Below are 14,952 nucleotides of genomic sequence, written 5' to 3'. Positions count from 1 at the left end.
GTATTTCTATAATCATAAAAGGAAAACAGTATTATTTTCTATCTAATAAGTGTGCATTATACTTCTGTAGCCAAAAATCTAATTCAGTTTACTGTTCTCTGTGTTCCTTACCTCTTGGACAGCAGGAAACAATGACCCGTTTTAGATTCTCAGTGTTGTTTAGCTAAAATGCCCTATAACTGTTTGTTTAGAAACTTTCATTAAAATATTTAGGAATGGAAGAGATTAGATTGGAAAGATTTGGGAGCCTTTTGTCATGTGGATGTATGTGCATTTCTTTTTTACAATTCAGTCATTTTTACTCAAAGTTGATGTCCTCTTGCCCTGAAAAATGTACTCCCAAGTGTAAAGTAAATATTTCAGTTACATTTATTGCAATCTCAAGTGAAGCTTGTATAGGTGAATTAAGCCCTATTATTTTGATGTGTTATGCAGAAGGTTATTCAGAAATTAGAGGAGGAACTTCTGGAAACTGCCCACCAGTTTTGGACCTCTGAGATGGTTGTTTTGTAAACTGCCTTTTAAGAAAGCTTCTCTTGTGTAGTTCTACTGTGAGGCTCAAGGACATGGAATGAAAGGTCACAAGTCCCACTCTTCTGTGCCTTTGTCTTGGTACTGAACAAAGGGCAGGAGGAGGTCCTTGCCAGTGAAGAGAGAATTACTCTTCCCTGGTAGGAAACCAGCTGTTCCAATGAGCACAAGGCAGAGTTGGGATTAAAAGCCAACTTCCTTAGTTAAACAGCTGCCCCTTGGCAAGCAGTGGATATGTTGCTGATATCCACAGATACAATACAGACCATTTGAACAAGGTGATCATTGATTTATTTTTTTAGTTAAAAAAAAAAAGAAAAGTCCTTTTTCTCCAGACACTTTGTTGAGCTGCAGTCCTGCAGACAGGAGGCTCTGGGCTCTCAGGGGTACTTGGAGCTGTTCAGGGAGCTGCATGCAGGTGCACCTGGCTGCCACCTCAGCACAGCCTGCCCCAGTGCAGTTTCCCATGTAAAGGAGAGATCAAGGCTCTTGTGCAGATCATTTTCTGTTCTGTTTTTCACAAGAATGTAAGGTCAGCAAAGGCTCAGATTACATTGCTGCCAAAGGCTGTATGACAACTTTTATGTTCGCTTTCTACTTCGTTTTTACATCTCACTTTTCATTTGCTGCAGCCCAGCTTTTAAGTTAAGTGCAAAACCATCTAGGCTAGACACAGTGAGATGGATGCTTTCCACAAGACATTTTTATATTTGTAGATGAAAAGCCAACTAGTACCTTCAAAGATGGGCCCAGTAAATTTCAGATTCCATGTGAGATTTTTCAGTCTTCAGTACCCGAGATGCTTCTTCTGCTTGTTATGGAGGTTTAAGTCCTTTCTGCTTCCTCATATTTCAACCTTCCATTTTAGTGCAGCATGCAATGTTAGTTAAAAAAAAGAAAGAAAAAAACAGCACACAGACAATAAAACAAAGCCTACAAGAGACTTTCTAAGGCAGATGAGAAAATAAATTGCAAGGAAACCATGGAGAAAATTACTTGACCGAGAGGAAGCAAATAAAAGACTAGAAGTTCTCACTGTGCCTGTTGTAATCATTAGACAGTAGGAATCACTGACATGTGACATCTTTGCTGCTTTCATCAATTTAAAAGTAGCCTTTCCCTTTAGTAGCACAGTTGTTCTCTGCAGTTAAGTATAGTCTGTCACACTGTGCTTCGGCAGAGGAATCTGGTCTGGGCAGACACACAGCAGGCAAAATCTACCAGCAGCTGAGCAAGTTGCACCTAAAATTCTGTAGTGAAACACCACATTTGTCATGTAAAGTTTTGTGGCATGCAGGAAATTGTGGCCAATTTAAAAATAAACTAAAATGGTAGAAATTGAACTGCGTTGTTTGCAGTATTTTGTTTTGTGCTTCAGAGAAATGTTCAGTACCAGCAGCCTATGGACATACCTATAGCTTTAGTGCACAGAGGGACAAGCAGCCATCTGTTTTAGGCTTCCAAGCTGAGGAATGTGTCTTTTCTGAATGTCATTATGTAAGTGAAAAGTGAGTATAGGAAGCAAATGTCAGAGGGATCCTAGCAAAAGACAAACCTCATTGAGATAACTTTATTCTGCCATCACACTGTTGCATCTAGGGGCTGAACAGGCACTAGGTGAAAAGTGATCAGGAGTGGGTAGTGTGAAGGATTAGTGAGAGATAAGGGAAGAGGAGAGCAAAGTGACAGGTTAGAGAAGAACAGAAAATGACATTGGAAAGGGCAGAAAGATGGCCAGGGAAGGAAGGAATGAATTAAGAAGATAGGAAAATAATTAAAAGAGTAGCAAATACTATAAAATAAATGACTTTTGAGCCAATGTTTTAATTCCTGTCCTGGGCAAGGAGGAAAGTGACAAAAGTGACTAAACTGGATTTTCAGATTTTCATGTTTGATTCTGTGCTGCTGCAAATAGCTGCCTTTTTAAGACCAAATTAACAGAGAGTCTTGATGGCATCCTTTCTGCTTTCTGCAGTCCTTGGACCCCAGGGCCAGAAGAGCAGCTGCCTCCAGCAGTAGCCAGAGAACCTCAATTGCAGCAGCAAAGGTCCCTTTGGTGGGATGCTGCACTGAGAGCACTGGCGGGTGGTGAGCTCTAGGGAAACAGCTGTCATAAATCATTCAACCCTTCTCCTTTTGTGATGTGTGGATTTGGAGGCCTTACACCACCAGAAGAAATTCCTAAGTCACTTTCTCCCCTGTGAAATGCTGCAAGGAAGCTGTGTTGTACAAGAGTCAGTGTTGTGGTGTTTATCACCAGCTGGAGGGCAACTGGATTGGGTGTGCTGACAGAGTGGAAAAATACCTGCAGGTCACCTGCCTGGAGCTGTGCCTGCATGGGAGACTCCTCAGTGCTGCCAGCCCTGCTTGCCCAGCCCCAGGCTGTGTCACACCTGACCCTGCCTGTGCTCCTGGGGAACGGCAGCAGCTGCCGTGACCAAGAGCAGCTCGCTGGGAACTCGTCACGTTTATGGCCTTGGAATACCAATTACAGAAGCAGGGATGATGGAGGAGGTTTATGAGAGCAGAAATTGCGAGGGCTTACTTTGTCAGGGTGAGGTTTTGAAATAATTCTTGTTTGTTGTCGTCATTGCTGTATTACTGCTTTTTAACTCCTGCAAACAGAGAAATCCAGACAGAGGCTGAGCCACAATGATGCTATCAGCAAACTTTTTAAGAGGTAGAGAAACTGTGTAAGTAGTAGGCAGAGCCATGCTTTCTAAATCAATAACCTTTGGAGAACTGCACTTCTTTGAAACACATTAATAAACATCCTTGAAGATTTAGGAACTAAAAGCAAATAATTAGGAGGTCATAAAAACAATTGTGCTGTGTATATAAATATACCAAAGTGCTAATGACTTTTTAAAATAACTCATAATATTTAGTGGATACATGTTGGCATCTATATCAGTCGCCTGCTTCACTTGATCTGAGTACTTCTACAGCACTGATTAGCCAATAATGATGTAATAAAGATGTTTTCATACTTCTGTGGAGTCTTGATGTCTGCTCTTGCCGAAAATACTAGATTTTCAGGTTTGTTCTACTTCAAAAAACAGACTCCAGAGACCTCAAACCTAAGCAAATATAAGTAATAACTTACCTAATTTAGAAAAATAGTATATCTGTATGTTTCAGAGTATTTCAAATCATTATGTATCACCCAGAGTTTCTAAACATTGTGTCCTGTAGTTTTGTGAGTAATAAAGGGAATGCATTAAGACTTAATAATAATAGAAGTGAGTCTATTTTGGGTGATGATTTAAATAGAAGGCCCTGTACATACCCTGTTTTTTGTGATAGCCAGCTTGCCAGAGGACACAGACCAGCCAAGTGGCTAACTGAGGTCCTTTAAGTTTCTATACCTGCATTATCTGGGATAGAGATAAGCAAAATAATTTTGCTGCCTGTCCATCTTCTGTTAACTATTTTACACCCTAATTCTGCATCTTTAGTTAGTACAGGTAGGACATATAGCTGTAGCTGCTTAGAGCTTCATTATGTTGATATTCTTTAGGCCCTCCATCAGTCTGAGTAGACATAGACTGTTATATAATTATATGCTGTCTTTTGCCATGTTTAACAGTTTCAGAAGGCCTTTCATGTTATTTTCCAGAGATTTAAGAGAGAATTGGCTGGTAACATGCCTTATTTGGTGTCTGGTTTTAAAGTCCCAAGGGATAGGGAGCAAAGAACTCCCAGATTCCATGATGAGCTTTCTCAGGCACAGAGCACAAGTGTAACACGAGCAAGGAGGGGACAGAGGGAGTATCTCAGCTTTGTGCTGCCTTGGGGCACGCATGGCCACCTCTCAGACTCTGCTGATGCCTCAAATGGATGCCAAGACCTGCTTGTTCTGCCCCTGCCCCTTTCCCTGCTGGCTCCAGAGCACAGCTCTTCGCTGACTAAGCAGCCCTTGTAATTGCTGATCATTGTCATGATCACCAGTCTGTCGTGTTTGGGTGTGCCTGCTCTTACTGGCTTCTTGCTCTGCAGGCAGCACCACTGGAAATGAAGGCTCAAGGCTCTTATCATAGGAATTAATATAGGAGTTACTCAGACTGGGTTATTATGAGTATTTACTAAAGCTATATTGGGTAGACAGTCCTGTGCTACCCATTCCTGCCATGAATATGCTCTGGAAAGTTCTTTGCCTTTTGAAAAGCTAAGAAGGCATTTCCTTTACTTCCTTTAATTTATACACCTTGTTTTGCTCTCTGCATATTCCTTCCTTGTTATACTGGTTCATATCAATCCCAGCATTTACATTTATATCCATGTATGTGACTAAGATTTTGAATGCAGTGTAGGAGGCAGTTCAGACTGTTGCCTATTGCAGAGTTCCCTGCTTTGCAAGTAGGAGCCCAATTTGCCTTTCCATCTCTGAAAGCCCAGTTTGCCTTTCCTTTTATTTTCATGACAACCGTATGGTGGTGGACATGTTTTTCTTCTTGATACAAGAAATACGGATGGCAGGGAAAGCCTTCTTTCTGCTTCAGTGTGATAATTATAAAAGCCTTTTCAAAGTCAAACAGGAGTGTGTTTGGGTTGCTTCCACTGACTTGTGAACAAAATTGACAGCTGATGGGTCTGTGCTCTTCCTACCAAGTTTATGCTCAAGATTCTGCATCAAAACTGAGACAGGACTGTAGACAAGGTTATGGTTGAAATGGCATTACCTTGGTTCTTCTACCTTACATCCACTACTCATACCCACAATAAAAGGGGAAGAGGGGTGAAGGGGAAACGAAAATTAAGTGTTTCCTCCTAACCGAACTATTAGTAAAGACAGACAACAACAAGCAATATTTTTAATTTATTTTTTTAATTTACTGCAATTAGCATAGAATACTGGCAATTCTAAGAAATAAAATAAGGGGGAAAAAAAACAACTATCCAAAAGTTTGAGTAGTTTTCATTGTATTAAATAGAATTGTTTGCAAATTATGTGTGTGCCTTCTCTGTTCTTCTAGGCACGTGTTCCACAAAGTCTGTGTGGATCCCTGGCTCAGTGAGCACTGTACATGTCCAATGTGTAAACTGAACATTCTGAAGGCACTGGGAATTGTGGTAAGTTGCTTGGTTGTGAACTCTTCCTCCCATGTCTGAGACCCAAAATAGAAAGAATAATTGTAGGGGAGAGAGGGGGAAGAGTGTTCCAGTACCCTTACTCTGAAAATATTTGGGGGTTTTTACAAATTTCTTTGGTGCTGATGTGTTGGTTTTCCTTCTTTCCATGGTTGGTAGTTGAGAATATATTGTTATATTTGCATTTATGGCAAGTATCTACCAGAAGTATGTTAGATTCTCTGTAATCTTCCTTTTTCTCAAGTCCTTTCAATTCTTCTTGTTAAATTTACTCTCTGAATCTCTTGTTCTTTTGGTTTCCTGTAGGCAGTCTTAAATTTGCACATTAAAAGCCCTGCTCTAGCCAAGGCCAGTGAGTTTTCCTCAAGCAGCTCATGTCTTACGGGATCCCCAAGGACTGCTTTCATTGACCAGTTCACAAAGGGATAGCAGTGAAACCTCAGAGCAGATTTTTTAATCTTTCCTGTATGAGGAAAAAATTACAAAGTGGGAGTGATGCTCTTTTCAAAGTAAGAGAAGAACATATGGAGAGACTGTCTAAAGTGGCTTTGATTCAAGACAGTGAGAATAATCAGGCCTCCATTTTTAGCCGTGTCAGTCGCAAATGTGCACATTTCCTAAGGAATAGTAGCAGATATTTTTTGGATGACCTGTTTTTGCAGTTAATAACATCCCTGGGTTTTTAGAAGAGGATACAGAATTCAGAGTGTGTCATGATTGTGGTAAACCATCCAGACAGAGGCTATGATTCAGGTGTATTTGAGTCCCTTCCTTGTATCTCAATCCTTTTTTCTGCTTCTTCCTTCTCCTCCTCAAGAGGCAGAGGAGGTTCATTCATGTGTTTCTCACCTGTGTGACCTCAGCACAGCCACAGCAGCTGAACAAAGTGTGTGTGTATGGTTCCACTCCTTGTGTGGGAGTGCTGCATGCAGAGCATTCCCCAGGGTAACGTGGAGCTGTGTCTTTCACAGCCCAACGTGCCGTGCACGGATAACGTCGCCTTTGACATGGAGAGGCTGACGCGGGGGCAGCCGGCCAGCAGGCGCTCGGCGCTCGGCGACTTCGGCACCGACAGCTCCCTGAGCCTGGAGCCCCTGCGCACCTCGGGCATGTCACAGCTGCCTCAGGACGGGGAGCTGACACCAAGGTCAGGAGAGATCAACATCGCAGTGACAAGTAAGTGTCCTTCGGCTCCCGGTACCATCTACGGCGTCTGTGGGATGTGTGTGTGTGTGTCCATCCCTCTGTGCTGCAGGGCCCTGGTGATGGATGTCCCTGCAGGGACAAAGGTGACCTCAGTGTCTCTGCAAGAGGCATATGCTCCTTATTGGAACCAATAGCTCTAGGTATGACAGTGCCAGCCCTTCCATTATTAATGGTATATCCATTTAGATCCGCATACAGAGAACCCTGGATGAACTGAAATGGCACCAAAATAACCTTCCTGAATTCGGTGACCAGCACAAGAAGCTGGATTGCCAAAACTGTTATTTATCTCTTCAGAATACTTTACATGCAATCATTTATACAAATATAAATATTTTAGCTGATAGCTATTTCTGCAGACGTTTTTTCCCCTGAGAACATTGCTACTGGAATTCTGACGTCACTTAGCAGGTGTTTTTTCTTACAAAATTTGTGACTTAAAGAAGCATTTGATGTGCCAACATTTGAGTATTGTCCAAGTGTTTTATAACATCAGAAAACTGTTCCTGCACTGCTTGAAAGCTCTTATCCAAAAGAGTAGCATGGAAAATTTCCACTTACTGGAATTTACCTAGGTTTTTAATGTACAATAGCACTATAATAAATTCCATACAGATTGTGTTGAATTGCATCAGTTTTCCATATGCTGTACAGTCTCAACTTGATGCATGAATGGTTGTTTTTCTGGCTGAATTGAAAAATAGAATCCGTGCAGTACAATAGTCTAATTTTCTGCTTGTATTTTGTTTATGTGCATCTGTGATCTAGATTTTGAACTTAGTGACACTGGTTGCCACTGATACATGTATACAAGGCAGTGAAACCAATGCAGTTCATAAGAGTATTTCTTTAGATGCTGTTGCAAAGTAAATGTCTAATAAAAAATAAAAAACTCGCATCATAAAAAACATAGTCCATACCTAGAAATGTCCTGATCTGAGATGGGAAAATCCACATACAAAATCTTGATTCTCCACAAAGCCAGGAAGTCACTTTGCCATCCAGGGTTCAACCTCTGGTTCACATTGCACTCAGTTGTGTTGAAGAAGAACAGATCCATTGCTGTGCTGATTCCTTGTCATGGGTGGGAAAAATGTAGTTTTCACTTTTTACTAATTGCCTGTTCAGAAGGTGTTTTATACTGTGTGTTCCCAGCTGTAGTGCTGCTTGTGCACAGATGGGATGCCAGGGTAAAACAAGAAATAACCACCAACAGTTCATTCTGACAGTGTTTATAAAGTAAAGCTTTAGAAAGGGCTCTTGAAATGTTTGTATTTCATAGATGACACATGCACTCCTTGATGCATGAGAATTAAACCAAAAGCTGTTCAACAACAGTGTTTGTATTCTGAACTGTTACTGTGTGCCAGGTTGATCCTGGGGAGAATTTTGAATAGTGAACATTCTTTAATAGACTTCTTTATATTACTTTTTGTTTAACATGTTTATGTGTCTACCCTAGTATTGAAATTATTTTTCCATGGGTACATCTGTCTATTAAGTAGAAAACTGTAGTTATGTTTTACTCTTGAACAATCTATCCTGATTTTTGCTGAGTTTTAAATAACACTATAACATAAATTCAGGAGGGAGGGGGCAAAGACACAGCTGAAGTGTGACACTACTTTGGGTGTGCTTGTGTGAAAGAGCTGCATCTCACCAAACCTAACCCAACCTGGCAGTCGTCTTTCTCACTTGGGGGTGGACAGAGTTTTCATTACATTTCCCTCGATCCTGCATTTCACTTCACATTGTTAAGTAACTTCTTTGTCACTAACCCTTGGGCTCAGCCAGGAAATACTGTTTGTGCCATGCTTTGTTTCTGCACCTCTCTCCACTTCTTCTTTGCTAGCCTTCTCCCGTCAGTAACTCTGTGGCTTAACCTCCTTCTGCTTCACCTCCCGGGGCCAGTCATGGCTTAGAAGCCTCTTGCCTTCCGCCAGTGGTGTTTGAGGGAAATATTGGCATCGCTTTCTCCCACGAGTGATTTCCTCCCTTTCCTTTGTCAACAGAAGAATGGTTTATTATTGCCAGTTTTGGCCTCCTCAGTGCCCTTACACTCTGCTACATGATCATCAAAGCCACAGCTAGCTTGAATGCTAATGAGTAAGTAAATACTCAGATGTTTCTGTGTGTTTCTGGTGGGTGTGTGGCATGGACAACATTGGGAATAAATACCAGCAGGAGGGGGAATATGTAGTTTTCAAGGAATCAAATTAATTTCCTGCTTTTCTCAAACACGAGTGTCTCTATTAACAGCAGGTTTCAGGGTAACATATGAAGTCCCCCTTAATTTCTATTAAGCTGGGTTGTCTGAGGAAATCTCTTTGTTAAGTTGAGACATGAAAAGGGGAAAACAGAATATTTATGGTCAGTTTTTGATCAATGTTTTAGGTAAACAGTAGATTTTTGCCATTGAATTCCTATGTTCAAAATTCACCTGCCAGAGCCAAAACTTACTACCAGCAGTTACCTTTTACAGTTTTCACCTCAATTTTATAGCCAAATTTCATATTAAAAAAATAAACCTGTATTCCTAGTTTGCACATTTTCAGCTAAAGGGCCAAAAAAAGGTGTTTAATTTGAAATCTACCTTTTTCCTCTTAGGTGAGGAAAAGATGAAAGCAATGAATGCTCTCTTAAATGAGGGGATGCTTGCTTCCATGCTTTCTTAACCGATGTGGAAACCCCCAGCTTCCCTTCAGGCAGGCTGGACAAGAAATTACCCTAGCAGACGACTTCCAGTCTATTTTTTTTTTAATAATTCTGTGTGTGGCCAAGTATAAATCTTGCAGTTTTGCACATCTATTAACTAGGTACATCTAATTATTTTCATGTAGGTGTTCAGAATATCTGGGCTCAGGATATATGTTTAATTTTAATTTAATTTTTTATTTGGTAAGGCAAAGTGTCAACATTTGTCTCTGAACATCTTGACACAGCTGAGTTTCCATTAAAGTGCTGATCTCTCTACCAGAAGTGGGGTGAGATCCAAAGAAATGCAGCTGGGAAATGCAGCTTTATAAACATTTTCTTTGGGTTTTTTTTCTTTGAGATAAGATAAGGGGTTTGGAATTTTTTATTTTTTTCTACTTGGAAAGTATAAGATGTCCCCAATAAGATGGAAACATGTCTAAGAGTCTCCAGTGTAAAATTTTAGGCATTGAAGAGTCTCCAGGGTAAAATTTTAGGCAATCTCAAGCTAATGCTCTTCAGGAGGGTCCATAGTATTGATCAGCAGGGATTTTTGATTAACACTACTTTGCAAATTTTCCTCCTCTTTTCATATGCTGATTCCAAAAGGGCTTCATGAAGAAAACTTTAGAACTTCAAAAAGCCCTATCAAGTCTACTGATTTTTTTTTTCCATTTGTCAAAATCTTGACGTTGCAGCCGTCAATCAGCAGCTTGGTGACAGAGCTGCAGCTGAACATAGTTAATCTTTAATCTGCCTGGAAAAGTAGCTTGGAAAAGCAAGGGGCAAGATGAGCTGCAGAACAGGAACGTCTGCATTGCTGGGCACTTGCACGTCCTTGGCAAGGAGGAGGAGCTGGAGCCCGTGAAATCTCATCCAGATGTGGGCACTGATAGCAGCTGCATTTCTGCCTTTCCTTGCAGCTCTTCTTTTTGTTGCTCAGTGGGATCTGGGACAGTTTTTACTGCAAGGACAAGCTGCTGCACATTGGCAGGGACTTTGGGCCTCCAGCAAAGTGTTTTCAATGATGTTTCCTCAGTACAAACAAAGGGTGTGCTGATACAAGGAGAGCTCCTGTTCTCAGTGATAGGAATTGAAATGCAAGCACATCAAGTGTGTACTTGAGACAGACTTGAGAAAACTCACAACCCTTGCAACCAGAGCTTCAAAAATCACTTCTTTGTGTAACTGAGGTTCTTGGCTGTGGCCTTTAACCTCAGCAGCTCTTCATCTGAATCCTTTGGGATCTGAGCAGCCTCCACAAGTGCTGCTGGGTTCGATTACTCATTTTAGACTCTTTTAAAAGACACTAATGCTAAGATTTATTGTTTTACTGACACCTTCCCAGTGCCAGACAAAGATTTTCCTGTGCTGAATATCGTGCCAGATATATGGCAGCTCCTTCTCATTGCTTTTTCTATTAAACAGCATAACTGCTTTTTATGCTGCTCTCCATGTAAAAAGCAATGCTGGCATGCCCTGCCTTTCTTATGGTAGTGTTTCAAGAGGAATCTGAGGGAGTTGTCTTATTGAAAAACAACAGTAGCAAGAATGAGGCCATGTAATATGCTGATACAAGTAAAAGACCGTAAATTCTGCTTTAAAGCTCACCTAAAAACATATCCTGTACCTTTTCTTTACTGTGTCCTTCCCACAGCTTAGACATAGTTATTTAGAGCATTAGTTCTGGAGTTGTGGGTATATACATATTTAGCTGTGTGTATATATAAATACACACACATGCATTTTTAAATAGTTGTGATGAAAGTAAACATTGTCTAAGTGATAAAATAAGGAACCAGCTGCTTTCTCTTGGTCTCAAAATACCCTTACAGCACCAGTATAAAAAGTTTTAGGGAGTGTTTGAAAGGAGCAGAAGCAGCACAATTTGCCTTGCTTCCTAGGGAACAGTCAGAAATTGCTGTCTAAGTGTGGGTTTAAGCCCAAAAAGCCCAAATGTTGGTTAGCACCACTTAGAGAAAGTTTTCAGTAGCAGATGGAGTGTCCTCAAAACCTTAGAAGTGCTCAGACCTCTGCCTGAACTGTAGGAACGATGTGACAAATAGAGACATCTCTTAATGCTCTGGCCTTGTTTAATTAGTCATTTTTCACTAACTTACTTTTACAGGATATTTTTTTTTTAGCATTGGCAGTATTAACTTTAACATAAATATTTTGTTCCTTTTTTTTCTGCCCTGCAGAGCAGAATGCTATTGAAGAAGCGCTTTCCGGCCGATTGCCTTGGAGAGAGACACCTATTTTTATGCATCATTTATCGATCATGCAGCACAAGCAATTATTTAGTACATTCTATTTTTTCATAAAATTTGCTGATGCCAAAGCTTTGTATTAAAGAAAAAGTGAAGAAATAAAAAAAAATTAATTATGAAATCTTACTCTGTGAGAATTTCATTTTTCTTGGGCTTTCTGTGTTAGTACTCAAATCTGAGAGCATTTTGTAAATTTTACAAGGTGCTTTATTTCATTTGAATGATTTCATCTCTGCAGATCTCTATTATTCTCCATTTATTTGGGACACAAGCTAAGTAGTGGAAATCTCATGCAGTGCCCTTGTTATGATGCCAGTCAAGTGACTGAAGTGACTAAAAAGTGTTGTTAGCAATCATTTGACATCAACTTGTTAGGGAAAAAGCTGGCTCAAGCTGTCAATTCTGCTATAATGGACTTATCTTGACTCCAGCTGAGAATTAATTTGAAATAAGAACATTTTCTCAGTTTCTCCTCCTGTAACACTCCTGGTCTCCCTGGGAGCACTGCAGTATGATTTTTGCCTTGAGGCCAGGCATTGCTGGAGATTTGCAATGCTGTGGTCTCAAAACACAAATCATAAACTTTTTCTGTCTTTTACTTTTACCCCGCCCACCTTTTGATAAAAGTGAAGCTGCTCTAAACCACTTCTTCCTTCCAAATAACAAGTGAAAATGCAGCATTTCCCCCACTGCCGTGTGTGAAGCCTCCTTTCATACCAGTGGCAGGGGTTAGTTTTGGTTCAAATTCAGATCATGGAAGATTGATAACGCTCTTTAATGCAGAAACTCTGTGCAAGCATGTCCTTTCTTGCCACAGCTCCTGTACTGATGAGGAGACAGAGGGAAAACATCTCCCCTCACTGTCCTCGCTCTGGCTGTTTCATGCAAGTTATGCAAGCCCTGTGTGAGTAATTTCACAACAGTCAGTTAAAACACACGGGCCTGAGTCGCAGCCAAATGCTAATGCTTGACTTAACGAGATGGGTAAATGAGGGTAACAAGTAGGGAAGGAAAAAGTAATTGACAGAAGTTTAAAACTGTTCTGCGTTCAGTTGTTTTTGTTGTTCTCGGATCAAGATGTAGAAAGTGAATGCTTTCTAATTTAATTAAATGAACAGAGAGAAGCAATTTTGCTGTAAGATTTAATTTTTTTATGTACTGGGAACTAGAGGATTTAATTTAATTTTATTTTTATGTATAGGCACTTTTAGAATTTAGGAACATAGCCAGATGCTACATTAAAATAGTTTCTTAATTCTTATTTGTCCATCAGGCTTCAGCTGAGAAGGCAGCTTTTATAATAAGCAGTGAAGAATGTGATAGCTTCAGTGCATTTAATAGAATTCTTCTTCAGTGCGTCCTTGTGAAATTCTGAAAGAAATATGGAAACAAATCAATGGAGCAGTAAGTGCATTTTGAAAGACTGGAAAACCCCATTGGACTTAGTCATGAGAAGAAAAAAAACCTCAGACATTCTGTGTTTGAGGGCTGTGTGCTTGTAACGTACAGCATGCGTCAACTGAGTGTTGTTGCCAAAAGTGGAGGAATGTGGTTAGAGCATGGTTTAGGGAACAAGCTATGATACATGTTTTCTTCACTCATCTCTCAACAGCAGTAGTAAAACTGATAAGTTTGTGCTTGTCTCCTGAAGCAAAATTCCGTAAGTGCTATTTAATGCTGTTGGGCAGGGACCACGTGAGCAGTGCAGTGACCCAGATGCAAAAGGCACCATAATAGTTCCAGTTCATCTTTCTTCTTCAGAACAGCAGCAGAAGGAGAAGTTGAGTGATATTTGGACCAAAAGGGTTGACAGGACTTTTTAGTGCATTTCCCTCCATGGAAGATTTAAATAACTCAGCATCATCTTTTCCAGTTTTTCTTTTGTGCCTCTAACAATTGTCTCAACAGTGTTAATAATGATACAGCTTTTGATAGGTTGCTTAGAGGTCAGGCAATCAGTGCATGTTTATCTGTTAATTAAATAAATATGTTCAAAGATGGACTCTACATCATCCCAGAAACTTTTTTTTTTTTTTTTTTTTACTCTGGATAGACAGAAGGAAATCCCCAAAGTTTTTCCTAGAATCTTAGAACCACTTAGGTTGGAAAAGCCCTCTAAGATCATCAAGTCCAGTCATTAACCTAGCACTGCCAAGTCCACCATTAAACCATGTCCCCAAGTGCCACATCTCTATCTTTTAAGTACCTTGATCCAGCCCATGCAGCTCTGTCTGTGGAGCCTTCCTGCCCTCCAGAAGATCAACCCAACTTGGTGTTGGCTGCAAACTGACTGAGGGTGTGTTCAATCCCCTCATCCAGATCATTGATAAAGACATTAAGCTGGGCTGGCCCCTGTTCTGAGCCCTGTGGATGTAACTCCATTCCCCATTGCTCTCTGGGCTGAGCCATCCAGCCTGTTCCTAACCCATGTATTGTGCATCTGTCCAAGCCATGTCCCCAGTTTCCAAGAGAGTGCTGTGGCACACGGTGTCAGACTCTACCCAAGTACAGGCAGACACATCCACAGCCTTTCCTTCACCCACTGAGTGGGTCACCTTGTCACAGAAGACAAGGTTGGTCAAGAGGACCTGTTTTTCCTAAACCCACACTGGCTGGGTCTGACCCCCTGCTTGTCCTGGATGTGCCATTTGATGGCACTAAAATGATCTGTTCTGTGACCTTCCCTGGCACCAAGGTCAGGCTGACAGGCCTGCAGTTTCCCAGATCCCCCTTCCAGCCCTTCTTGTAGCTGGGTGTCACATCTGCTGACCTCCAGTCAGCTGGGACCTCCCCAGGTAGCTGGGACTGCTGGTAAATCATGGGAAGTGGCTCTGTGAGCACCACAGGGCTACCCCAAGGAGTCTCCTTCCTTGCTTTTCCCTTTGGAAGAATTTTTAGCCATCTGTTGCAGCACTCCAGTTGTGGCAATCATCCCACCATGTCTTTCTATCAGTTCTATCTGGTATAATTTCAAAGCAGGTTCAGGGTTTGGGGTTTATTTGCTTGAATCATAGAATCATTAAGGTTGGAAATGATCTCTAAGGTCATCAAGTCCAGCTGTTGGAGACTGACCATGATAATCTGGAAGTCACAGTTCCAGCATTATGTTTCCTTAAACACTCAACATTTATTTATTGTATTTTAATTATTGCCCAGTTTA

At 40.9% G+C, this 14,952-nt stretch overlaps 1 protein-coding gene across 5 annotated transcripts in view; it reads left to right on the top strand.

Moving 5' to 3' along the window:
* Window positions 1-14,952, top strand: part of RNF130 (ring finger protein 130) — a 54,080-nt gene that overhangs the window by 30,565 nt on the left and 8,563 nt on the right. For 2 of the 5 annotated variants that reach the window (XM_039701230.1, XM_039701228.1), the window contains 2 exons: window positions 5,508-5,604; window positions 6,594-6,798. In XM_039701230.1, coding sequence (XP_039557164.1) covers window positions 5,508-5,604; window positions 6,594-6,798 — 302 coding nt within the window. Of the gene's footprint in view, window positions 1-5,507; window positions 5,605-6,593; window positions 6,799-8,680; window positions 8,811-8,840; window positions 8,935-11,723; window positions 11,919-14,952 lie in introns of those variants that run through there. The other 3 variants (XM_039701227.1, XM_039701231.1, XM_039701229.1) reach the window with 3 other exon arrangements.

Source organism: Passer montanus, unplaced genomic scaffold (assembly GCF_014805655.1).
Source record: "Passer montanus isolate IOZ18808 unplaced genomic scaffold, ASM1480565v1 scaffold15, whole genome shotgun sequence".
NCBI lineage: Eukaryota > Metazoa > Chordata > Aves > Passeriformes > Passeridae > Passer > Passer montanus.
The sequence above is the reverse complement of the archived record's forward strand: the minus strand, read 5'-3'. Positions and strand labels throughout refer to the sequence as shown.